A 26,456-nucleotide genomic window follows, 5' to 3' on the forward strand; every position below is an offset into this window, starting at 1 on the left:
TGGATTGGGGGTATTATTTAACCTTAACTTAAATTTATAAGTCAAAAAACAGCAAACAATTAGATTTAAGACAGAAACACACTAATAATATATAATAAAATTGAATCTGAGAACAACAAAATGTAACAAAGAATAATTTGTTAATCTGACCAAAACCCATTAAAAATACAAGAACCCCTTAGTTTCGAATGTAACTGCAAAATATCTTGCACGACGAGAAATGTGGAGTTCACAGGAGAACAGCATTTATTTTGCATTTAAGCATTGCAAAAATATTGCCTGTTGGTCAAATTTGTCTTGTCTGAAAGTTAACAGTTTTCGAGATACAGGGTGTCAAAGTGTAGATAAAATTTTCGATTATTTTTAATAGATTTCTAACCAGTTCAACTATGATAAACAGAAACGGTTTTTTAGATGGACAAATCCATATTTCCTATTACCCAGCTTGTAGATCCTAGAGGGTGCTAGCTGCCATAGTCTGGAGCCTCTTAAATCAGCAGCACTTTTTTGGTTTCAAAACATCGCGTTTTGCTGGCCATGTTGCGTTCTGCGAAGTTTTATAAACAAAAAATGTGTACTTGCGCCAAGTCGACATTCCTCACCGTTTTAGAGATACTTTACATTCGCATTTAATAAAATTTTACAAGCAACATTAGGGAACGTGATTTTTCATTGCCCGATGCCCTTAAGCAAAAGTTGATTGCGATAATATGGCTACAAGATAAATTAGTCAGATGCGACAACAAGCACCATAAACGTCGCAAGTAGGTAGGTACTCAAAAGCAAACGATTAAAGTTACAATTAATAACAAGAGGAAGTGTTGCCAGTATTTAATTATGCACATAACTTTATTAAATATGCAACGAACAAGTAACCAAGCGTGGTTATGAATTTTTAAGAATGAATCTTCGAAATTATTCCATTTTTGTTAATCGTCCCAGAAGACTTTTTGAAATTTTCTTACAGAAACCATCTTTTTCTATCCAAAGCTTAGCTTAATAGACGTGTTAGCTGCATGCAGCCGAACCAGTTTTGGGTATTCTCGTTTTTAGAGGAGTAAACAGATAACTGCCACAAAAACGACAAAATTTCGCTGAAAATACCGATAAAGTAGATTTACAATTAAGCTAATACTTTTATTATGTGTTTTCCATTAAAACTGTACCATTCGGGTTTAATAGCATCGGCTAACAGTCGTTGAACAATGCACGGTAATTATTTTCCCTCCTTTCCCTTTCTTGGTCATGTCGTGTACGCGCATTAATGGGTCTTTGTATAAAATACCTGTTCACCTATTGCAAATGATAAATACACTTCCATGAATATTTTATTACTGCACGTTTTAAATTCTGCCAGATACGTTTGATCGTAAACATTGCAAAGAAGTAACATTTAAATCTGTTTTTCGATCTTCGATCCGGTTTAATGGTGTCTTGGCGCTTCTCAAATTACAGTTCAGAGTGAAATAATAATATGTGAACGATAGTTGGTGGCCTTGATGGGTGGTGCCGAAATTATGTGTGAGAATCTTCGTTAACGGCGATGCGATCAAAAAGTGGCCTGCAGGCAGGCACCAACATACAATTTGAATAATTAAAAAGGTAAAGTTCATTATAATTCCACGAATTTTTATTTGAACGATCAACTTTAATATGAGATCACTACGATCAATAAATCGTGATCATCAACATATTATATTATCAATTTTCACACAATAGAACCATTTTTGAAACACGAATTGTTTACTACGATAATTATACTTAACTTAAGGCGTAGAAAGCTGGAAAGCCGGTTACTTGCAAAATTTGCAAAGCCCACATTTGAAAGCAACATGCGCATTGATGTAAATTATAGGTTTGTATTATTGAATTCGTAAATGGTCAAGGTTTAATGGGCTGTTGATTCTTTAGAAGACTAAAAATTTTGCATCTGTTCCTATACTTTCTTCCTTTGAGGATCAGAAGAATTTTTAAGGGAGTTGGAAGTCGTCCCGGTAGGAGTAAGAAGGAGATTTTGACGGAAAGTTCTAATCACTTTATTGAGAACAATAGTAAATTCATTAGTCACATTCAGATAGAGAGCTTCAAAAAATGACTTCTGATAACATGCTTCTGTATGTCTGCCTATGGTGGTTTCAAAGTTAATACTTTTTCTGAACTGTATATTACTGAAAAAATTAGGATTTTTCAAAGAACTTAAAATCAACAAAGTTGAGTCATAAATTTAAAATGATCCCAGAATTGATAAAATCGTGGAGGACCAGCCAACTGAGAAAAGCTGAATGAGCAAATGATGTTGAAGTAAATAAAAAAATATATGCACAACATTGTAAGGAAAGTGGCTGAATCTGTATGTCCAAACCCCAGACGTACGAGTCACTTCTAAATTATTTTGCCAACAGCACAAACAGGAACATTTCCTAACAAAAATTTAACTACTAATTTCAGAAATATCCATTTGTCGAATATTAATAATTTGAATGGCAATCCGGGGAAGCAACTTTCAGCACTAATTTTCCATAATCTGTCCGTTCTTTTATAAGACTTGCGATTAAACCTTATTCGAGATATTTGACTTCTGCAATATGTTTTTGAGCAATACTTTTCCGAATTAACCGGAATAGTCAAGTTGCTTCCTCACCAACGTCCCCAGAATGAAACCTTAGCAACTTTGTCCTATTCTGTTTTAGGGAACCTCTAGTCGAAAGTAAGTACTCGAAAACTTTAAATTCTAGGTTTCAGCAACCATAAAGGAAAACATAGTTTTCTTTTCAGTCGAATATATATAGGAGCTCCCTCTTCATTAGGAGAAGGCTGTTTAGAATGCTAACCAATCAATTTATTTAGCATAACTTATTTCAATTACACACGACTTTTTCATCGACATGAACAACATTTATTTGCCTAAATAATCGCTTAATTGAATCGAGTGTTTCATGAATTAACAGCAAAAACCTCAAGAATTTATTGTACATAACAATATAGAATAGCCATCATTGCCTATCAGCTTCAATTATTACGTCGAAATGTATGGTATGAAATGTACCAATCATCGTTCGCATAACATGCAGCAAATACCAATTTGTCGCTGAAAAACTCATTTGTTGTTGCAAGTATCGCTGTAACTTGAAATGAACTATGTGAAAAAAGCGAATTTCTTCACTACGTAATTACATTTACTTTTGTCGTTTTAATTTCATGTTATATAAGTAATTTTCTGATTATATCCATGAAATCAAACTATTGCAATCATTCCTTACAAAAACTTTAATCTGAAAGCTCTTCATCAATAATAGTTTGCAGACTGCAGGGGCAAAATTAATAGTTCCTCAGCTCAATTCTTATGTCCTTCAGTCTTAAATCTAAAGTGAACAATAAATTACTTAGAGTGAAGTTCAGCTTTGGGGCAATAAAAGGAATGTGACCCAAGTCTGCACTTTAGCCTGATCTAACAAAATTTCGAATGAGGAACAGCTATTAATCAAAGTTTGAAAATTTCTAGGATTAAACTAGTCGCTTAACTTTGGCCATGTACTTTGTTCGATTATACTTCCCAGAAGATTAGTTTAAATTTAGCATTCTATTACTCTGAGGCTTTCATAAAAGCAGAAATTATTTAAAGCTCGTTTTGCTGGTTTTTCACTAAGTATTAATTGCCATGAATCTATAACGCGACTTTAGCAAAGCCAACTATCTGAAATCAATCAGGTAAACATAATTCATCGGCTAGATATGGCAGCAATATTTTGAAGCTGTAAGCTAGAATTTATTTGTAATTTAATACAATTCCAAGGGAAGTTAAATATCCACGGTAAACAATTTAATCTGCTAGATTTCCCTGTTCTCTAAATTTAGAAGCCCCCCGTTATTCGCTCGCTGTTTATCCTGTGGCTTATTTTATAAACTGGAAGCTAATGCATAGTTTTGGGTTGCCATAAATCAAATCTTTGAAATTTGTCACTTTTTGTATTATTAGCTAAGTGCCTACCCAAATATGTAATTGGCTGAAAATAGATTACTTATTAATTTACCGGATTTGATGAGGCTGGAAATTCCAACATTGCTAACTATTCCAACGACACCATAATTGTAATAAATCATACATAACAGGAGCTCGATTTACGTTTAAAAGAAGTGCTAAGAACCATCAGCAGATTGACACCTCCGAATCTGCATATTTAGGATAATCTAATTCAAAGCACATCCAATTGCTAATTATTTGATCAAATTTCCCTGTACTGAACTTTGATATTACATACGCAGAATTATACACATTTAAGTAGAAAATAATCAGATTCAATGTAAAGTTAATCTTTAAGTGGAAACGTATGGACAATCGACATTAACAATGACTTTGTGACAAAGTGTATGAAGACAAGGAGCTTATTGAAGGAAAATGGTAGCAAGTTCTAAAGATGCGAAACTGCATATTAGATAGCTCCATGCGAGTTTATTGCCAACTTTGCTGGATTCGCTTTAAATTTCCCGGATTTTATGTTCTGATTTCACTGTTAAAGTAATGAAATGGTAAATGTGAGGCAGCTGAATGCGCTACATTTCAAAGTCTATTAAGAGAAAAGTCTATGCAAGAAATTCCTCAAAAGAGTCGTACTATGGAATCACTTTTAGGAAGGAATTTCGCATGGCGGCAGTGCGGAAATCTGGAACTGAGAAAACTGCGCTTATTGAAATACTTGCGAACTTGCAAGGATTTTAAAAGCTATAACTAATTACAAATTAAATTTAATTATTTTTTTTTGACACGCCCTGGAATCGAAAATATTAATGTTGGCAATTAATGCAACTCATTGCATTGAAAAATTTCTTCGTTATTTTCATATCAATTGTAGAATACGTTCTTTGGATCCTAATTGGAAGGGAATTTGGAAAAGCTTTCGATTTGAATGATTTTTTCAGAATTCCGTGTTGTGAAGAAATAATATGTTGGAAATACAGTTTCTAGTATCCCTTGACATTTTGAAATCGGCAGTGTTTAGTTTGTGAATTTATTAATGGATTGTTCTATCACAATAATTCGGTCTGTAATTATGTTCTTAAAATTTCGTTTTATTTTGAACCAAGTTCATATATTTTATTAAATACACCAATTTTCCAGCATTTTTGGTTTAGTTTTTTAGTTTGCATTGCAGTTTTATGTAATTTTTTTTCGGATATCACATCATAAATATTGTAAAAGTTTAAAATCGTTATCTAATTTTGTTGGATCAAAAACTTCAATCAGAATTCGAGAGTCGATACGAATTTGAATATTTCTTGACAGGCAAATTGAAAATAGAAAACACACTGAAAATCTACTGACTGCGCCACTTAGATTCATACCTGCGGCAGAATTCCTAAAACAATTACCTTCAAACGGTTTATTATTTTTAAATAGAAAAACTGCTAAAGAGTTCTTCACAATACATTTCGTTTAAAAATTACTTGTTGGTTTTTCTTTATGAAAATACTTAAAAAATGGAACTGATGTCGATCTGGTTTCAGCTACGGAAATAACTAGCAAACGGAAATTATTAACAAAGAGGGCCTCCGGCTTTTTGCACAAATCAAAAAGTATTGAATTATTGCTGTTTCAGCATGCATGGCTCTTGACAGTTTTTGTAAATTGTTAATTACATCAGCAAGCTAGCGATATTTTTTCAATGTCTGTACTGATATTAATTTATTAGACTAAAGCTTCAAGCAAAATACGGATTTGCATCAAAATATCGGTTATAAACATGAATTCTGATATTGATATGTAAAGGTCTGCATACCCAAAAAACATCAATTGGTGTATAACAAATAAATTCCGTTAAAATGCGAAAAGAAAAATAATACATAAAATTATAAAGTTGGTTCTTTTGGTGAGTTTTAATGTTTATGTTTCCAATGCCGTTTAGAAAGAAAAATTTTGCCAAAAGTATGTAATATAAACAACAGGTCGCAAGATCTGGGCTACAGTTATAAAAGAATATCAAATAATTGGGAACATTGTTTTGAATTAATAAAATTATATGTTGAATACAACAGTTTCAACATACTCTTCACGTATGAACGACGCAAACACAACTTTAATTCGTACTAGTTTAGATAATTAATGAAGCTATGAATGTTTATTAGGCGTCTGATCAAATCCTTTTTGAATAAACCTAATTCCAATGATTACCGAGATTATTATTCAAAACCACAAGATTTGTAATTGCTTTAATATGATCACATCTAATCACATGTCTTCCTTCGCATTAATAATTTTCAACCTTTGAACGCTTCCAGAGTCCATAGTGCAACATGAAAAAAGTTAAACACCCGATGACGTGTTTAATCGTAGTTTTTCAAATGATACTGTCACACTTTGTAAGCCACCTTTCAATAAGGTACTAATGGAGCCAGAAAAACATCCGGAATTCAGGAGATTTATTTTAATTTTTTAAATTATACTTAATCATACCGGTGGAAGTGCCTAACTCATAATGACGGTGATTACCCAGCAGATTTATTGAAGTCACTTTTGGATGGAAATTCATATGCGAAATAATTGAAATTTAATTTGAAAAATGAGTAAATTACGGAATAAAATGATTATAGTGAGTTATGTGTAAAGTACCTTATTTTCTACAGAGTCAGTTTCTGTTTTTTTGCGCTCAATTGTCATAGAAGCGTCCCAATAAAATATTCCAATCATCTTCGCAAACTTTCTCAGGAATTATGAAGTTTTTAATGGAGCACTAATAATACAGGTTGGTGGTGGAAGCATTAGCATTAAAAATCTAGTCATTGACCTTTATAGCCAGCAAGGTCGTAAGCTGAAGCTACCATGTGGTTTATAACTGGTCGTAAAGATACAGTAAACGATCGGGCATTTATTTCTTAATGGTTTTGCAAAAGAAGCTTATTTTATAAAAGCAATATGTTAAAATATATCTGTTGCCAGATAACATGCAGAATCTGCAGGAGCTTTGAAACTCACAGAATACAGTAGGTGTTTCAATTTATTACTTCATTGGTAATATTGACCACAACGTCTTCGGCAATAGTTCACCTGTACTTTGTTTAGTTGCCTTATTGCATTTTTCATTAATATTTTACGCGTTTGATCCAGGCTGTTCTATGATTGTTTCAATCACAAGTCTACTAGCAATGAATATCGATTTAGCTGAATTAACTAAATTAAACTCTTGATTTCATCAATTTTCTTTCTGCGGAATTACTTGCGCTTCTGCGACTTTAGACATGTCAAGAAATCCATAAAATATTCCATTAAAATCCAATTAACCGCTACGTGAATTCAGAAGCAACTTTCGATTCGATTCGCTTCTCGGTACTATTATTAGCAGAATGGGAGAAAATTAGATTGCTTTGATGTGGGCAATAAATTAGAGTAATTAAATTAAAACAATGTTTTCAAAATAGCCCACATGTGCCTTTCAGCCACTTTCTGCGGTTTGTAAGTAACATTTATTCCAGACATTTGTCTGTTGTAATAATCAGAATGTTAGAGTCCAGAACGGCAGGTGCACGTAAAATCAATTCAAGATGGGATGAACAAAAACTATTTCGTGCAGCTTCATGAGAGTAAAAAATAAAAGTCAAATAGCATTGATTCGACAAACTCTCAAAACTAACATAAACCGAATCAATTTAAATAAATAAACATGATAATTAGTTTCCCATTTCCTTATCAAATATTAAAATATTAATAAGAAGCGAAAATGTACCTAGAAATGTTTGGTCCGAATTTCCGTATTACAGTAAAAGAAAGTATACTCGTCATAAACTTCGAGTTGGCAAATGCTTAACACACATTAATATACACGGAATAAAAAATAAAAAATCTTGCCACTAACTTTGATTACAGTAGACATTTTCCGAATGTCTAATCAATTTCGAAGAGAAAACCCTCTGCAAAAGTGTATGTGCGGCGTTTCTTTCTTCAGTATAAAAGTAAAAGTCGAAGCGTTGCAATAATCGAATTGCCAAAGGCTCATAACATATAAACCGCGCAAATTTAATTTAATAAAATATATTAGTTTCCGGTTTAGCACTCAACTAAAAAAAAGCCAAGTTCTCTTGACAACGTTTTTCGTGACGAACTGTTTCCGAGTTAAAAAGTCATTTTTGCAACCCCTTTACAATTGATAAATAGTAAAAAACACTCTTTCGAATCGTTAGAAAACGCCTTTATCACAGATATATCATGCAATCACAAATCACAAAAGTTTTAAGAAACATTATCAAATAGTTAATTTCGCTTACACTTTTTTTATGTAACATTAAGAAATTCTCGCATTACTGCAAGATAGGCTGCCACTATAGTAATTAATTGCTTGTGGATATTAAACTACTTTACGAGTTTTCTTTGCCGTCTTTTAAGGCTGCCAGTAAAGTTCAATTTGTGCACTGCCAGCAAATAATCACAAAAGACTCGCATCGGCGTCTTTTTCAAATAATTTGATCGATCTGTTGTGAACGAACGTAAACTAAAGCTCTCTAATTCAATTTTACGTATAAAACTAGACGTTAATGTCTTCAATTTCTAGAATAAATGCGCAATGAAAATCCATCGATTTTCTGCCAGTTTCAAAGGTTTGTTTGCAATGGGAATTGACATGTTATCGCCATTCTACAATGAGTGTGGACACTAGGTAAAATATTAAAGCAATGTGTTTTCATGAAGGAATTCAATGTCCATATTGGGTTTTGTTTTTTCTCGCGCTTTATGGCCAACATTTATTAATGGGGTTTTTGCTTTCCGAATAGATCATTCCGAGCACTCGCTTATTATTACACAACGACAAAGTCGATCACAGACAGATTAAAGTAATTCCAATATATGACACAACGTTTAGCATACAAGAGGAACAATTTGCATATTAAGCTAACGTGTCACGCGAAAACATTTTAATTTATTAGCAAACATATCTGATTTATTCGCTGGCTGGTATTGAAATTACCGGGGATCAGTTTCTACCTGTTTTACCAAACAGTTGATAAATTTCGGGGAGGAGACGCTAGATTTATCTTAAATTCGTAAACCGCTCTGCCTGCATTGTCTAAAGCACTTTACATAATTGCTAGGCTACGTTTAGTAATCTGAGTATAACAATACTGATTAAGCTCGATTGCATCTCGGAATATACGGAAAAGTAATTTAACAATTCCATGGGCAAATTGTTCATCATCAGCATGCATTCGTATTCAAGAGAGATGTTTAATGCAATCGAATTGCTTCCTGGTTTCAACCGTGTTGCTTTCAGTTTTAACTTACCTTTTTATACTTATGGATCGTAAAGTTTCAATTCAGCCGAAATTTTCAACCGATATTAAATTATAATTTAATTTTACGAAAAGTATAGTTTTGCCATTGAACAATGCCTCAGCACGAGAACAAACCGTTGACAAAACCAATTTAATTTTGAATTATCTAAGTAGAAAATCGACGAGATTCTCTATATGAATATGCCGACGCAAACTTCTCAAATGTGCATATTTGATATGTGAACAATTGGAGGCAATTGCGACAAAAAGTTATGATGAATAAATGTAACTCACCGATATAAGTGAGAAACCTTGCATAATACTACTTGTAATGTAAATGCAGTTTGCGTTAAGGGAAATGCAGATCTCGATGTTAATAGTTTCCGACAATCTGCCCGAGATAATTGTGTCATAATGTAATTGGACAATTAACTCCAATAGTTCTATAGTCCGATCTATTAGAATGGATCCCTGTTTGGTGCCATTGGGAGCTAAGAAACTGGATTATTTAAGACTCTGGGAGAGGTAATTTGATTTTGATATATCCTGGGAATATTGGCGATAAATCGAATATTATAAGAATTTAGTCAAGATTGGGCTTTTCTCTACTTATAATGCTCAATACAGCAAACCTAAAAAATATCACCATTAAAAAACATTGCTATTATTTATGGAAGAAAAATATATTGTTGAGAAATGATGGTTGAGACGTGATCGGAAGACATCTACCAAAATAAATTAAAAGGAATTATTTATCACAACGGGAATTACAAAAATTGTATTCAAATATTTATATGAGATCAAACAACAAAAAAACTCTCTCAAAATAACTCATTTCTCTACTTATAACGCTGCAAAAAGCAAACCGATAACAATAATCATCAATTGATTAGCAAAAAACATATTGTTGAAAAAGCACGTGTGCAGAACAAACTTAAGCAAAATATTCAAAGGAATTATTTATCACCTACAATTCCACGCACGACACCACAAAAATCGTATTTACATTTTTATTAATAAGAATGTAAATAAGCTGAATTCTTCGGAAAATATTAATACCTAAAACCAGTGTTTTTATAGCTATTTGCCACTACGTTTAACAATGGCTCAAGCTTCTCACACATTGCTGTATACACCAATTAAGACAAAAATAAATATTAACCCACTCATGTCGAACAAACGCAATATTGAAAACATATAAAAGGTGGAAAGGCAAAGTTTTCTTAATTCACCGAGAAGATTTGCCGTGAATGAGCGACATTGTTCCAGCTGCTAGACAGCCCTTAAAGTGCTGAAATCGACATTTAATTGCTTTCAACTTCAAGTAGCCATCGCAGCTTTTATTGAATTTTCAGGCAACGATTTGCTATTTTTTACAGCCCATTCGATGCATGCCACTTGGCCCTTTAAACAAAAGGAAAATCGTGTTCCAATTATAAAAATAATCAATTATGGCAGCTAATGAAATACAAACAGCCAACCCCTATTATTGGGAACAAATAAAATGGGGTAATATATCAATATCGAAAACTTGACATCTGTTTTCGATTTGCAGATTTAATTGCCACTAGCCAGACTGAAGGTAAATGAAAATGATCATGTGCGCTATGACCTACAGGTCAAGTAGACCGCATTCTATTATGGGCATTTGGTGCGAAGTTTGAAAAGGAAATATTGAGACAAATTTTGCTAAATTACTTTTACTAAATTACTTTTAGTGTCTTTGTAATATTATAGACGGGAGATCATTAATGGAAATAATTATGACATAAGTGCCGCCGAATTTTACTACTAACCATTAGTTAATGAAGACATGTTTGCTAGCCACTAATAAATTATTCATTATGAAGTGAATTGCGCGCCATACAATCACTTTTGATAACCTAGAACCAATTTTCCTCGCCACATTAAGTGAATTATGAAATATGCTCTAACATCCGATGAAAATGGTCGATTTTTCAAATATTTACTTATTACCCTGCATTGAATGTAGTCAACAATGGAATGGTCTGTTGCAGATACGATGCTGAATACATATTTGGACGGAAAAGCAAAATTATGTTTTGTCACTGGGTGAATTGGGGTTTACCTTGCAGCTCGTGGTGTTTTAGCACTTATTTATTAACGATATCGGCAAACAGAGCGCGTTTGAAATAACCTTTACAAGCGAGAGTAATCGGGGCGGAAACTAGAATCATTTGCAGAAAAAGTGTTGATAGTCAAAAATTTGATTTCCCAATTTAAGTCCGTTAGATTTCAAAATTATGTAAATACAAACGCTTTGTTTTTGCTAAAAACTTGTCCCAAATTATTTAACAAAATTTTTATGAAAATTATCCGGCCTAAGGAGATTAGCGAAGAATAATTTCAAAAAATATTAGCGCAAAGTTGCTAATGAAACTAACAGTTCAAATTACACTAGTCGATTGCTTAAAGCATGTATTAATGCCTTCTAAACCAATCGGTAAATAAGCATGTATTAAAGCAGATTAAAGTAGATCAGTCTTGCCTTAGGCAATGTCTTCTAGCATGAAGTAATATGAGGAAAAGTGGTGTACTTTGAGTCTAATTAGTCTGAAGCCATTTAGAGACCATTTCTGGAAGATTTCCAAACCTTCAGTTTCTCCGGCGCAGTTGGATTTACTAATTTCCTGCCGATTAGAGATGCGTTTTGCGGCGAATACTCTACATAGAGTAGCTGGATCGAACATTAGAAGACCTCCTTTGCTTGCTATCATTTCATCAATTTGCTGATAATTTTGAGAGAATATTTAAAGAGAAATTAGACAAAATAGTTGAGAAAGTAAAGGGTTCCCAGTGATGCACAAATATTTGAGATTTCTTATTCTTAATTGAACAATTATTAAATATTCAAGGCGGTCTGCCCATTGCGGAAAGTTCAATGTGCGAATATGGAAAGGATTCCAGACTTCTTCGCAAGTATTTATAATTTAACACATAATAGTTCAAAAATGTGACTCCATACATAATGACTTTTAATTTCTTATTACGTTTAGAGTCCCCTAAGTCTTCGGGGTTTCGAAATCTTAAATATCTATTATCATCCCGATTTAACATTACTTTAAGGGCACTAAAACAAATCTAAACGTTTTTCAACACATATTTATGGTATGCATATCGGAAGTCCCACGTTCAATCATCCAAACTCCTCTAAATCGCATCGTTCAGACATAGAAAGTCTGGAAGTAAGACTTGATCCGTCTTGTTTTTGCATAGCTTCCTTAGGGCCTTTTAGAGGAGTGCACTCGGTTTAAAATGTGAATAATCCACTCTTTACCTCTCTTACTTTATTTCAAAAAATACAATGTGTTATTCAACTTCAACTAAAGATGGTTCACCAGTTTTGGAAAGTCTTGATGATTTGTTCGTCTTATTCAATTAGAAGTATTATATGTATTTATATCTGAACTTTTTTGGAAACAATTTTTGGAAAATTATAGTCGACCATTATTCGCTTGAAAATTCAGTTCAGGCGGAGAGACACAAAAAGAAAGACCACAAAAATGCAATACAAATTCCTCACTTTACCACCATTTGCAAAATTTTCACAAAACATTGTTTCTGAGATAAAAAAAGCTATTTTAAATCGAATTTCGGTGATTAGCTTGACGCGTTTCCTGTATAATACAAATTTGTTAATTTTGTTAATTATATCTGACTTTCTTAGAAAGGTCTTGTTAAAAGTTTCAAAAATTTGCGTCAATTTGCTCCGCTTCTAGAGCTTACAAATTTTCCTTTAATAAATAAGGAAATGTAGAAAGTCAAATCGAATTTTAAAGAATACAAGAGGGAAGGCGTTTTATTTTAAGACAATTTATCTTAAATGTATAATATATAAAAAAGTATCAGTGTACAATAGTAATTTATTTAGTATGAAATTGCTATTTCCCACTAAGATTTGACTTTTATCACATTTATTTGAAATGCCAATTATTCCCAAAGGCTTTATGGTAAGGAAGCAAATGCTCTTTATTTTCTGGCTCTTCATAGAAATTTTTTTAAAGAGTCATTTTTCTTGACGTAATAATGTTTTTGTAATAATCTATGTTTAACCCACAACGTAAAAATGTAAATATTTTATGCAATACGATTTTGGGTTTTGATTAGCCTTGGAAAATACAAAATGACTTAAACCCAACCTTTTGAACAGTATTAGTCTTTCCCTCAAGATATTTTGCATGTACATAGATACTCCTGGAACCAAGAGCTTCAAATTCAGAAGTGAATCTGCTGGAGACTTTTGTAATAGTTGATCTCACTCCGAACTACGATTGGTTCGCATTAACTTCAAGTTCAGCTTGTATGAAATAAACAGGAATTCTCCCCCACATCAAAAATCTACCAGACCTAAAGATAAAAGGTCCAAAACCCGCTCTATAAACAGCTTCACGGAATTATGAGCAGGTCTGGCAACTGGCAGATTGTTTTTCTGTCGTTCCCATGAACTAAACAATGTTGGTAGCAAAATAAATAAGTCCCAAGCGCAGCAAAGAAAAACTGGCATGATGGCTCTCGGTTGGTAAATATAGTAAGACTGCACTATTAATAGCTATGTTCCATCTACATACTTGACCACTAAACCGACCGTGCTATTTTCCACCAAGCCTTAAGGCGAATGTGGGTAATATGTGTGAGTTTCTGTTCGGTTTGGCAATCTATATTATCAATCGGCCAGCCAGCTTACTTCCATATTATTGTTCAGTTGCTGGGGGCAGCTTTGGAGTAGCAAATTGCAATCGTCCTATACAAAACCCAAGACATGGTCTCGAAGAAAATTGACTATCAAAGCTAGGGTGCTTTCAGCATTTGACTATTCAAGGATTCAAAGCCCTAATAAGCCTTTACAGAATGTGAAGAACCAGCAAGGATTTCATTAACATCTGTCGGCTGCATCAAAATAGTAAAAAGAAGATATATAAAAATTAGCTTGAGATTGTTGTCAAGCCTGAAATTGTTACTTAACTTTGTTGCTTTTTAGTAAGAAAGCTGGTTTCCAACAATAACTGCAACTCATTCACTCCTTGTTTGTAAAACTAATATGATTCATTAGACGTATTACTATTAACTGAAAACAACAACAATTGTCTATTCAAATTAATACAACTAGACTTCTTAGGTAACGAAAGTCTTAATGCCGATATTACGAGTCTGAAAAGTCACGGTTATTAATTTGCGGTCTAGTCTGCTTAAATGATTATTAAGTACCTATTGCGATTGAAGAGGGAATTGCGGTTTTGTGGACTTCGTAAACCTGATAATAAATTGGCGGGATGTCCGGACAAGCAGAAAAAAATTATCATCTCACTGCTTGATGAACAGTTTTATTTAAATGCTTGTAAAATCATTAACGTATGTAACCAAAGGGGTTTAAATAACAAATAGCAATTGGTGTTTGCATAAAACTAAAAGTCGCAGAAGCTGAAAGAAACATGCTGTTGAGGAGACCTTTCCAGTTACGTTTATCCAAGCCCTTTCATTGGACTGGAAATTGAATTTAGGAACATCTTGTACAAAAATTGTAAGGCATCAGTTTTTTAATTGCTGATCAGGTCTGTTGGAAGTCTTAATAATAGTGGATTTTCCATATTTTATTAATTAATAGGTATGTCATGCACATCTATACATACAACCACGAGGCATTCATTATTAAAACTATACTTGGAACAAAATTACTACATTTCAACTGCATAATTAGCTTTATTTTTTCAAAAGTTGTTTGTTACCGAGCTTGATTAGTTTGCGCAAATTGAAATATTCAACTATTATTTGAGAACGATTGATTGGATATTAAAACAGTTCACTTGACTGAGTCAATTTGCAGTGTGGTTGCCTCAAACATAATACCTAGAAAAATAACGTACAATTCGAGATAACAGGCTGAAGTCACGATAAGTAATGATTTGTTTGGTCGAGAAGCTCAAGAACAAATTAAGCCATGAAAATATGTATGGAGTGGTATGATTATAAGCACAATTTTTAACAATTTCAAGTAAATTATTAACATCACAAATTTAAGGATTTACCTTTAACTAAAATAATTATTCGTCAAGTGGTAGTCAGAACTGGCAGCAATTGACAAAGGGTTTTTCGAGAAGTGAAGACAAGAGAAAAAAAATGCGTTTAAGACTTCTCAGCAAATTCCACTTTGGTTTATAACAGGCAAATTGTCGAGGCAAACTATAGCTGCAGAATGGTAGTTTGGAAGTGTTTTTCAAATTATGACTCATTGCAAATAAATTAATAAAACAATATAACTTGTCTGAGGAAAAAAACCTTGAAATCATCTTTTAAGTGCATCGAAAATCTTAGTAGAAAGACTTTTTGCAATTATTTTTCGTCTCAACTGTAGGAACTGGTAGACTTCAACCAGCTGGCCGATTTATAGCAAAGTGTTTCTGTTCTTCGAAACCGAATGTTTTGCAGTGGACTTTTACTCTGGCCGCGTAGAACCAATCAATTCCCGCTACTCATCTTCCTTAAGTCAAACAAGTTCCATCTTCTTTCCCAAGCCGTTCGAATCACACGATTCAGCATCCCAATCAGTTTTACCTGAGTCTGACCGTTTGTTTAATATGCGTGTATGGTCGAGCTTTTGTTTTTAAATCGTGTTAAAAAGCTGCGGCAGTAACTGGTGGGAGTCAGTTTACTTTCGGTGCCCAAAACGTTTTAAGCATTGGAAAAAAATTATAAGTAGACTACAAAAAATGAGGACGGAAGTTTCGACGATTTTGAGTGTTACGGTTTAAAGTGCCAATTTTTTTCCTTGGAAAAGTACTAGGATTGCGTACAAATCAAAGTGTTTCTGGGACACAGGAACCTTCCATTCTTACTCAAGTTTTTTTAAGTAAGTAGCCAAATAATTATTTCTTCAACGGCTGCAACTATAACTACTTTTGCCTCAAACAATTGCTAATTAAATTTAGCTGCTTCGACCAAAGACTGCCTTTGTTCATTTGCTTTGTTTAAAAATCAATAGACTGTCTATCTTTAACTGACTACAGATAGCCGTTGCGATACTTTTTACTTCCCTGATGAAGTTCCAGGCAATCGCATTAACAAGCTTATCGTAGGAATTACTTAAATCTTCTCTTAAATCGTTGTTTAGCTCGTTCCTACTGCTAAGATGGGATGAAAGCAGAATAAGCAAATGAATTTGAATCTGAAAATATATAGCAGCGTAATCCTGCAACTCTGTGCGAGTGCATTTCCAAAGGAAGTTTAAGGGAATTTACCAAGCATTTTTTTATAATTTGGGGGCAGAAACTAACATTCAGATAAGGCGCTAAATAGCGGCAATTTTGAACTACAATAAGCGCAATCCATTAGCTGTGGGTAACCATAAAACCGCCAATTACTGGAATGATAAAAGTTAGCTTTTTTGCTTATTTTCCATGTGCTATTCATGAAGATGGAACATGTTAGCAAGCCAGATGTATAAAGTAAGCATACTAAATTCAATTGTTTTTTCATTGAATTATAAGTTACTTAATACGTAAATTTGTGGAAAAATACAACATTTGAAAATCAAATTAGATGTTTTAAGTACATTTTATTTTATAAATCTACCACTAATTGTGCTTCGGCCTCAAGGTTGGATACCGAAAATAAGTTTGCAGATACGTTTAAGTGTTATCACTTTAGGCATGGCCAGTGTTTTAGAAGTAATTGGTAAAGTATTTCTTGAAAGCCATTTGTCTGTTCGTAAGCGATTAATGCTGTGTGTGATATTGGAAAATAACAAATCACTTTAACAGAAAAACGTGATCGGTTCCCAAACGTTTGCTCTTAAACAATCTAAAATCTAGGTCCAAGGGAAAATGGTGACTTAATAAACATGATTAAATTGCCTAATGTCGAATATCTAAAGACAACAGCAAAACTGAGCTAGAAATAGAATAAATAGAATCAATGATCTCAAATAGTGAAAATAAACTAAACGCAAAGTACAAAGTTTTGATAAAAGTGAAAAAATAATTGGAAATGGAAATCAATCAAAGTAAAGTAAGTCAATTTTCTAATCTTGACAATTACTTCCATATTTATTGAATGTGCCATACTGTTGTTATGTTCACCTATCGCATTGCTTATGCACCTAAGGCCGGATATTGTTAGGAATTAACACAAACTGGAAAACATGTGGGAGATAAGCAGTTTCAATGTTATCAATTCATTGCTCATTCACTGGTTTTATCACGAGATATAATTTGCATGGCAGCATTCCTATTTGAATGTAAATCGGTATTCTTGCACACTAATGAGTAAGCACCGCGATTGGTAAATTTCTTTCATAATTTCCAGTGCACTTAATTTGAATGAAATATTCCGACAATCTCAATGTAAAATGCTAATGAGTTTTTTATGATTTTTATTATTTATTACACTTATATCGACCATATCTGTATGTTTAGCGCCTTGGAAATGTCCTCTTATAACTAAAAAAACTAAAAAGTCATTATCAAGTATCTAAGGTCATATTAAACATAATAACACTTTTGACCTCAGGTATGAAATGTTGATGTGTTGTTTACCAGCAGAAAGTACATGGGGAACTTTCGCTAATCGCATCTAACAAGTAACTCTTATACCGGTTTTAAATGTTGATAGTAAACGCATTTGCTTTGCATGAAAAATGGTGCTTTAGTTAGTAATTTCAGAGCTTAGTCCTATAATATATAATATAGTATAAAGTTCAAGAATGCATAGCCAAAACTCCTCGATCAGGAACGATTGCCAAGTATGTAACCTCAGCAAAAATAGATTAATAACAGCGACGAGTTCACTTTGTGTTTGCTTCCATGCGTTACTTTTGCCCCCATTTTTCGATGGGGATTCATGGAAATTTAAGAAAAAGCGCAACTACATTTGTATTAAATCCAGCACTCTGAAGCATCACTTCTTCCAATATTCTTTTATATAGTCGCAATCGAACTGCTTAAGTTTCGTAAACCATAATGTTCTTTAGACTAATATTCCATATAATGAGTGTCCGAAAATAGCCAAGTTGCTTTGTAATGTAACAGGTTAAATTGGTTTTTGAATTAGTTGAAAACCATTTTATTTCCATGCAACTGTAACTCGTATCTCTTAAACTTTCACGGTCACGATTTTCTGAATATAATTGATGTTAAATTTTGCGCCTAATTACCGATGGCACTTTATAAAAAAATGCATTGTATTCCGACCAAAGAACATCGCTGTTGCTGGCAGTCAATAAAATTTAATACGAACGTTGGCAATAGGAACAATTAAGCAGAAGCAATTAGCGACAATATTGGTAGATACTAATATGAAAGGTAGATATGACGTAATTTTTATCACCAATCGCCAGCCTGCTGCTTATATATTTATTAAAAGCACAAGACCGATACTCCTTCTAGAAACGTTAGAAATTTATTGCATACAAAAGCGCGTTTAACTGAGTGTCTCTCCTAATTAAAACCAATATTTTCGATATATGAATTGGCTTGCGGTTTATTCCTGTTTGGTCTTAATTTCCAGCGACCTTTCGCGAGAAACAAAGTCTCTTCTGTGCTGTTTTTCTCAGTTCATTCACCTGGCCTTTAGCACGAATCCACCTACCACCATTTAAGGCTTTTATATTTTCCATCATACTAAAGAACTTTTTTCAATACGAAGTTTTTACACCATCTAATTGATACAATCTGCGCCTATCAGGGACAAGGCAGTGAAGAGATCTTGGCATGAAGCACCAATTACAACAATAAGGAAATGATCCTCATTAGATCTGACCGTGGGATTATTAACGTTTTATAATATCTGCTAAGGCTATGGTCATGATAGTTGAAAATTAACGAGCCATCTGCAATTATGATTTTATATGATTCCAGTGGCATCATTTAAACAGCGGTTTCATTGACCTAGAGAATAACTTACTTGATCAGTCAATGAGCAAACAGATAATTTGAATAATGTAACAATTTATTTTTATCTTTTGAAGAGTAAATATCTCATTAATAAAGGTTTAAGTTAGTTTTCATCTTTTTAGAGAGAAATATGGAGCCAATTAGATTTTTTTGCACATCCAATATTGTGGATTTCGGATGCATTTAATGTTATTGCAAATTGAATAGGGCACCAGTTTGTTCAATTTTGTGGTCGAAGCGTGCACGTTTTTGCGATTTCAGCTATTATTTATTGTTGAGTTTTAATCATTTTCGACCCAAATTAATCATTATTGTTAAGCTCCCATTTGTGGTCAGCATATATATAATAGCTTGCTACAATTGAATGCGGATTCATTATACTTAGAAGGATTTTAACAAATTGCACCTAATAAATTACACAAAATGCTTAATTGCTTGAATTAGATCCCTTAATCCGTTGAAATTTAATGAGAACTAACAAAAAACCTGAAAAAACTTAACATGAAATGATCAATCGGCAAAAATAAAATATCTTCAGGATGAACAGAAATATTAAAAACAAGTTTCTTCGGCTATGACAAGACATACAATAAGATAATTACATAAACTGCTCATTAACTACAACCTGAATAAAACTAACAGTTATTTTTTGCGCTGATGTTAAATATGCAAGAAAAATCCCAACGTATCTTTGTACACAAATCGCATAACGGTACACCAGTTACGAATGGGTGGTAAATCACAATGACATCCAATATTTCGCTTGTTTGGATATGGAAATGTAAACCGTTAAAATTGTCTTTTTTGTGAAGCTTTTGCAGTTTTCTTTCCAGTGATTGATTTAACTGCGCTGATGTTTCTAGTTGTTTAAGTACAGCTGGTGCATTTGTGCATTTCCTTCTCGGCATGATACGTACAATTTAAGCTGTCTTATATAAGTGGCTTGAAAACTGCTCAACAGACATTCAAAAGTGTTTTATTATTCATTGTTCCTTGCAGAAGCGCGATATTCAAAGAGGCACTGCTTAAGCAACGAAATAAGGCAGTCTAAAATAATAATCACATAAACCGTATGAAAACTTCAACCACTTCCAGCGGAATAGATAATTCATAGGATATAGTGAAAGTAAATAAGTAAATGTTGCTCAAATATGGCTGAGCACTAAGTTTCCTGTCGGATAATCAACTTTAATCCAGTTCACAAGTTTCATTGTCATCATCAGTTAATCGCAAGATATTTACCCGTGCCACGAGTATTAAATAATGTTCTCTAAAACTGGCTTTTAACGACGTGAGTTTTTAAATGTCGAAGAAAAAAAGTTAATTCTAATCGAAAATCCTAAGTAATTATTCGTGATTTATTTTTAAATCTGCTGGTATTCAACGAACGACATCTTTCTGGAATGGAATATTGATTATACGTCTGGGCAAATTAAATCGTTAATTACGATTTTCAACACTAATAAAGCTGTTCAATTTAACACGAATTTTATCGACGTGTAAATTGTTAAATAATACAATAATTGCGCTGTAACTCATAGACTTGCTAACTTATGCAGGTGGAAGTGATAATTTTATTTATTTGATGCTAAAAATTGCATAGAATCTAATAGATTTGCAATAGGTTATTAATTGAGTTCCATTCACACTTGTTAACAGTATCACAGATTTGTTTTTCCAAAACCGAATATCATTTGTGTGATATTTATATAATCTTGATTTAAGCAGCGTAATAAATTTGTGTAGTTTGAAAGGCTATGGCAATCATCCATGTCACTTTACAAGATTTATTCTTGTTGGGATCAGTGATTCCCAGAGCTGGATTTCCCGCTTTGGTTATAATTGATTTGAGAAAGTATTTAGCATATTAGCCAATCAATCAAAAGTCAATCACTGTTCTCAAACGAAAGTAATGATTTGGCAATTTCTTGTACCCTCCAGACAATATCAGTGTTGATGAATAGCTGACATTACAGCCTTCACCTGTTCAGGTAATTTGTATATGATAGAAATTGCGTCAACCGTAAATGTCTATAGGAACGAATTGCAATTCGCTAATTATTACACAAAACTTGCCGTATTAAAAAGTGGAACAGATCATTTATGGTTCTAATCCGCTATTTTCAAATAAAGCCCCATTCTCGGTTCCATACATCGAAACTTTTCCCACTACATTGTCGGCGTCAATAAACCACTTTTAGCAGCAATAGGTTATTGTAGTTGAAAATGCACTAAAATGGCAACCTTCTCGAACTATAAGAATAGTTCCTGCGATGCTCTAAAGTTTCCTTTCAGATAAAACGTCAATGTTTCAACTTTTATTACATGGGGGAACGGAACACTGTCGGCAATCCGCGTGCAATTGGTCACGAACAATTAAAAAAATTTTTAAAATCCCTGCCGTAAATTAGGCAAATTCAATAGGAAAATTAACAATCAATATTTGAATACTTGCTAAATCGATGTCGTAAATTATTCACGTGAAAAAGCCTGAATTTTATCAATAAATTAACAATATAGGTTTAGTCTGCAGTATAGGGAAATCTAATTTAAGGAGAGCGTAAAGATTTTTCCTCATTCGAAACCCACATGTCGAAGCAGCAGTGTTTTCTTTTCTGTGATAGTAACTACTTAAGGTGCCAAATTCAATCTTTAATGGTAAGCTAATTTTACTGAAATGAATAATCGTTATTAAGTTGAACCTTCTGATTGTTGGCGGCTAAAGACATGTTAAATTAAACCAACATCGCTCTCATTAAATATTTGTATAAAGCTACAGCGTACATGCGTTTTTATAGACATACGTATGGAAACAATTAAAAGCTCGTCAAACGTGTGACGCATATTTACAGATGAAGATATGTAAATCAGCTCCATTATATTGAAGAATGGATATTATTCAATAATAAAGTGAAATTATTAATAGCGTGTTAACAGGCTCTGGAATTTGCAGTAGTTCAGTTGATTTATGTATTGATTTTTCAAAAAATTTTACAAAATTAAGATAAAATTACTTAAAAACAGTGTGAAAGACATTTTTGAACTGCATAAAAATGCAGTTCAGAAATAAACTATGATACAGTTCCTGTAACTTTCTCAGTTAAAATTTGTTGATGTTGATAGTTTGGAACAAGAAAGAACAATATACTAGTCCAAGAAAAACAGAGTTTTTCTAAAAATCGACGAAAATACCAAACTTAACTGAAACTTTAATAGTAACTATCTGCAGAAATGCGACAAGAACACGAAATCAACTAATCCATTTATTCAGAGAAATTTACCACCCATATCGCCCAGTGCCATAAACAAGGTGGAAAACAGAATAGAATAATCGTGATTTAAGAAAAATTAAAAAATTAATACGTCACTCTGTTCAAGAAACTTCTCCTGTCGCCAGGCGGCACATTTATAGCGAATTCGAAAGTCTTCAGTGACGAGAATTTACAAAACCCAAAAATGTCATCCTTATGAAATAACAAGCCTTGAGGCTTTGACCGAAGATGATCCGAATAAAATACCACAGTTTCACAAGCAAATAATGAATCTAATAGCCATAAATGTTGTGAACAATGAAGAAAACTTATTGTTTTCTGATGATTATATTATTATATTAAAATGAAATCGTGGTTATTGGTCAAACAACAATTAACTCTGAAAGATGGAAACCATACTCAAATCCAGTCATATTTTGAGTAGAAATTGTCGGTGGTAAAAGAATTCCAACAAAATCTGAATGGATCGGGATATTTAAAATTATTGCAGAAAGAACTAGTTCCAAATTTGAAAGATCTGTTTTCTGATCTGGATGAAACCGATAATCTGAGTAGATCCATCAGGTTCCTACAAAATAATCGCATCTCCCATTTATATGTCTCTGTACTCCTCTCAGGTGTCCGAATTTAAAGCCTATGGACAATTATTGACCAGGATCAAAGTTTTTAAAACCTGAGTGTATCCAAGCATGTCTCCAAAAACCCTTATCTTTGTTTTACTGAATTTATTCCATGTTGGAGACTGGCACTGTATTTTGGTGCTAAAACTAACTAATGATAACCATTCAATCCCAGCACATTGTGATCGTTAGTCTTTATAGTTTCGACACCCAATCAGAGAACAACACACCAACAAAATGAAAAAGTTTGCACTGTTTTAACCCAAAAGTTCCTAGAAAGCAGCTTTCGGTATACATTTACAGCAAGGCTTTGTCCTGACTCAAAATATCGAATCATTATTTCCTTAATACCCAATCATGAGAAACTGCCTGATAATGAGCCAAGAAAATATTAAAAATAACCATTTTTCTCACTAGTGCCGATAGCTCGCCAACTTTGAGTCATTTCCATTTGCTTCCTGCATGTTCACCTGCCTTACTGATTTAGTGTATATTTAACATCACATTGCTACTGTCTGAGTGTTTTCTTCTCGAATAGTAAATTCAGACACTAAAAATGTTATTTCGTCGGGATTTGCGATACTTGACTGAATTTATATGTTTGTCATAGTTTATAAAGGAACCTTATCATACTGCACTGTCAAATTTCCTTTATTTGCAGACTCCCATTTGATTTAATCCGTTGTTAAATAAAACTAATGCTAAAGAAATTACTCGTATGCTTACACTAGAAAACGTGCATATACTAATCAGCTATTACACACCTCATCCTTTACGTGCTTCATTTTCAAAATTGCAAATCTACATGAGATCTGCACGTGATGAATGTAAATATCTAAATAAATGTTATTAAATACAGGGTCGTCTGATATGCAGTTTGAAGCAGTGCAATAATAATCTGATGAATTTAGCTAAAGTTGTAAATGTAATCAATAGTCTAAGCCAATGTAAATTTAAGAAGAACACAAGAAGATAAGCGGCTGGAGCAGTATGAAAGAACGTGGAAAATAGTGTGCTGGCCATGAACATATAGTAAATAGTAATTAAATCTTGATAGTGCGTCAACAGAAAGCAAATAACGAAAATAGCTTTTAATTTTCTATTGAACTAATCCATTTCACGTTAAGTTCTCCTGATTCAGTGGATGGTCGCGCTGTTGTTTGAACAAATTGTTTCATTAATTCTTATACGCTTAAAATGCATATTTGTATCGAGATAAGAAAGCTTGCCTGTTGAAATCCCTGAGCCACAAAATTATATTTAAATATATTCGGAAGTGAAATTTACTTTACTTATGTTCTAGTAGACTTTAGATATCAGGTAGGCAATATATCTAAATTATTCCGCTTAGCTAAAAAGTTGTTCATCGAACCGTAGTTATTGTGTGTGCTACTTTAGTGAATTTAGATTAATTTTCCAGCGCTAAACAGCAAAATAAATTTTTTGCGAAATTTAGAAAAACATTTTTAATCCCAAAAAAGAGTTTCTAGAAATTTTAAATCTTTTTACAAAAGTATTTAATCCTAGAGCAGAATATATTTCTAATATAATCAAAAAAGTGAATATTTTTTAAAATCATTTTTCAACCCCGAACAAATTATTAAGGAACTATGTTTTTTTCGAAAAGAAACACAATGATAATTTATGTGTGCTAGAAACCTGACTAAGATCTATTTATAAGATATTCCATTTCTTTATGAAACTTTTTTAAAATGCTGACGATACGACCCAAAGCGGGAAGCAACTTAAATGGTTTTTTCAGCAATTATTTATTGTGTTGTTATTACTTTTATAAAGTTGTGAGGAAGTACTTCTAGAAACTTTGTTATTTTTTCGACATTTTCAATGACTGTTCTTGATCTGTAATTATAATTTAGATCAGTTGTTGATCTTTAATAGAAATTCTATTCATAGACTGGCTAAACCACTTAGAATTTCATTGAAAATTATAACATTAAATTCCAATATTTGATGGTAAATTGTAATAAAGGGACTGAAGTAGAAATACTTGTTTAAAAAGCCGAATTTGAACCCAGCTTGAGGAATTATTGTGTATAAATACGAAATTTTTGGTATTGTTTCAGAAAAGCAGTGATAACGGACTTACACAAGAAATCCACCGAAATTTGCCAAGATGTCTAAAGACACGAGTTCTATGATATGGGATTACTTGGTTTTTGTGATATTTGTGCTTGCAAGTACCTTTGTAGCCGTATATTCTCGATTCTTTGGACCCAAAGAGAAAACGAAAGCCGATTATGTGTTTGCAGCTGGAAAAGTCTCTACTGCAGCCATGATGCTGAGTATAGCCAGAGGAACATTAGGAGTGCGATCTTTCCTGGGTAAGTAAAATTTTACCACAAATTACTACTTATTAGGGCCTTAACGGAAAAATGAGCTGCATTATAATAGCGATTTCAATCTAGACAAATTAATTAGGCCGAATTAGCCAAGGCAGACAAACTGGAAAAATAAAATTGCAAGGAAGGGAATAAAAATCGATTATTTTTAATGTTGGAACGTGCCGATGCTTTCTTTTATGTTTTTATCAGCAAATCATGTGCAATTTTCCAAACCGAACCATATTTATTAGATACTTGACTAAATTTTCCCAAAATCTGTTGGTAAATAAGGTAAATAGAACGAAAATTTTGTGTTAGAAATTTTCCCCAAAAATACCATCTAATTCGATAACAAACAGACAAATCACGTGCCGTAAATATGGAAGTATTCGAAGAATTAATTCCTGAGTGTTTTTATAAATAACCGCATGGAAGGACACAGTCTATTTTTGATCCAGAAGTTTTGTTTATGTTGTTGGCGAAACGCAGATTAGGAAATATGAACTCAGGTTGATATTGCGGATTTATTTAAACGATCCAGATCGTATAAGAGTATAATAAAGTAAATTTTATATTTCACCACTAATTTTCCAAAATCGGTACTCAGAAACTGGAGTTTAGTCAAGGGTTTCCCTTTAAAAAGTGCATGAAAATCTAAAGCAGCTTTTTGTGAGCCCAAGCACCAACAGAGAATCTAATTAAACCGAAACTGCTCAAATATATACCATTCAAGCTCACCAACGACCATAAGAATAGAAATGGGCAATTTAATATTAAACTAGACGCTAGTAAACAATGGTTAGGTCTGTTTACAAACCTTAAAGTCTTTATTACCGCATTATTGTCTGCGCTTTAGAAATATATTGCCCTTTTATATCTGTGTTATGACCGTTTGGGTTGACTAAGACTTTTATTTGGGCTTTGGATTTACCAACGCACATGGGATTATGGAATTGAAGATTATGATCTGAAAATTGACCATAAAAAAGAAAATTGAAATTCGAAAGAAACCCAAAGCTTGTAGTCTAGCTTTCATTTGATAGAATTTTGTTTAAGATGCTT

At 33.0% G+C, this 26,456-nt stretch overlaps 1 protein-coding gene across 3 annotated transcripts in view; it reads left to right on the plus strand.

Annotated features, from left to right (window-relative positions):
* The first annotated feature begins 1,295 nt into the window (after positions 1-1,295).
* The window catches only part of LOC109533613 (sodium-coupled monocarboxylate transporter 1), a 38,441-nt gene continuing 13,280 nt past the window's right edge, over positions 1,296-26,456 (plus strand). Inside the window, exons 1-2 of one of the 3 annotated variants that reach the window (XM_019898973.2) lie at positions 1,296-1,602; positions 25,137-25,394. In XM_019898973.2, the coding sequence (XP_019754532.1) occupies positions 25,187-25,394 (208 nt within the window). In that variant the 5' untranslated portion in view covers positions 1,296-1,602; positions 25,137-25,186. Of the gene's footprint in view, positions 1,603-15,774; positions 16,121-24,185; positions 24,373-25,136; positions 25,395-26,456 lie in introns of those variants that run through there. The other 2 variants (XM_019898971.2, XM_019898972.2) reach the window with 2 other exon arrangements.

The sequence above is a fragment of the Dendroctonus ponderosae genome, unplaced genomic scaffold (genome assembly GCF_020466585.1).
Source record: "Dendroctonus ponderosae isolate FM_Combo_2020 unplaced genomic scaffold, Dpon_F_20191213v2 Dpon_F_20191213_5, whole genome shotgun sequence".
Classification (NCBI taxonomy): Eukaryota; Metazoa; Arthropoda; class Insecta; order Coleoptera; family Curculionidae; genus Dendroctonus; species Dendroctonus ponderosae.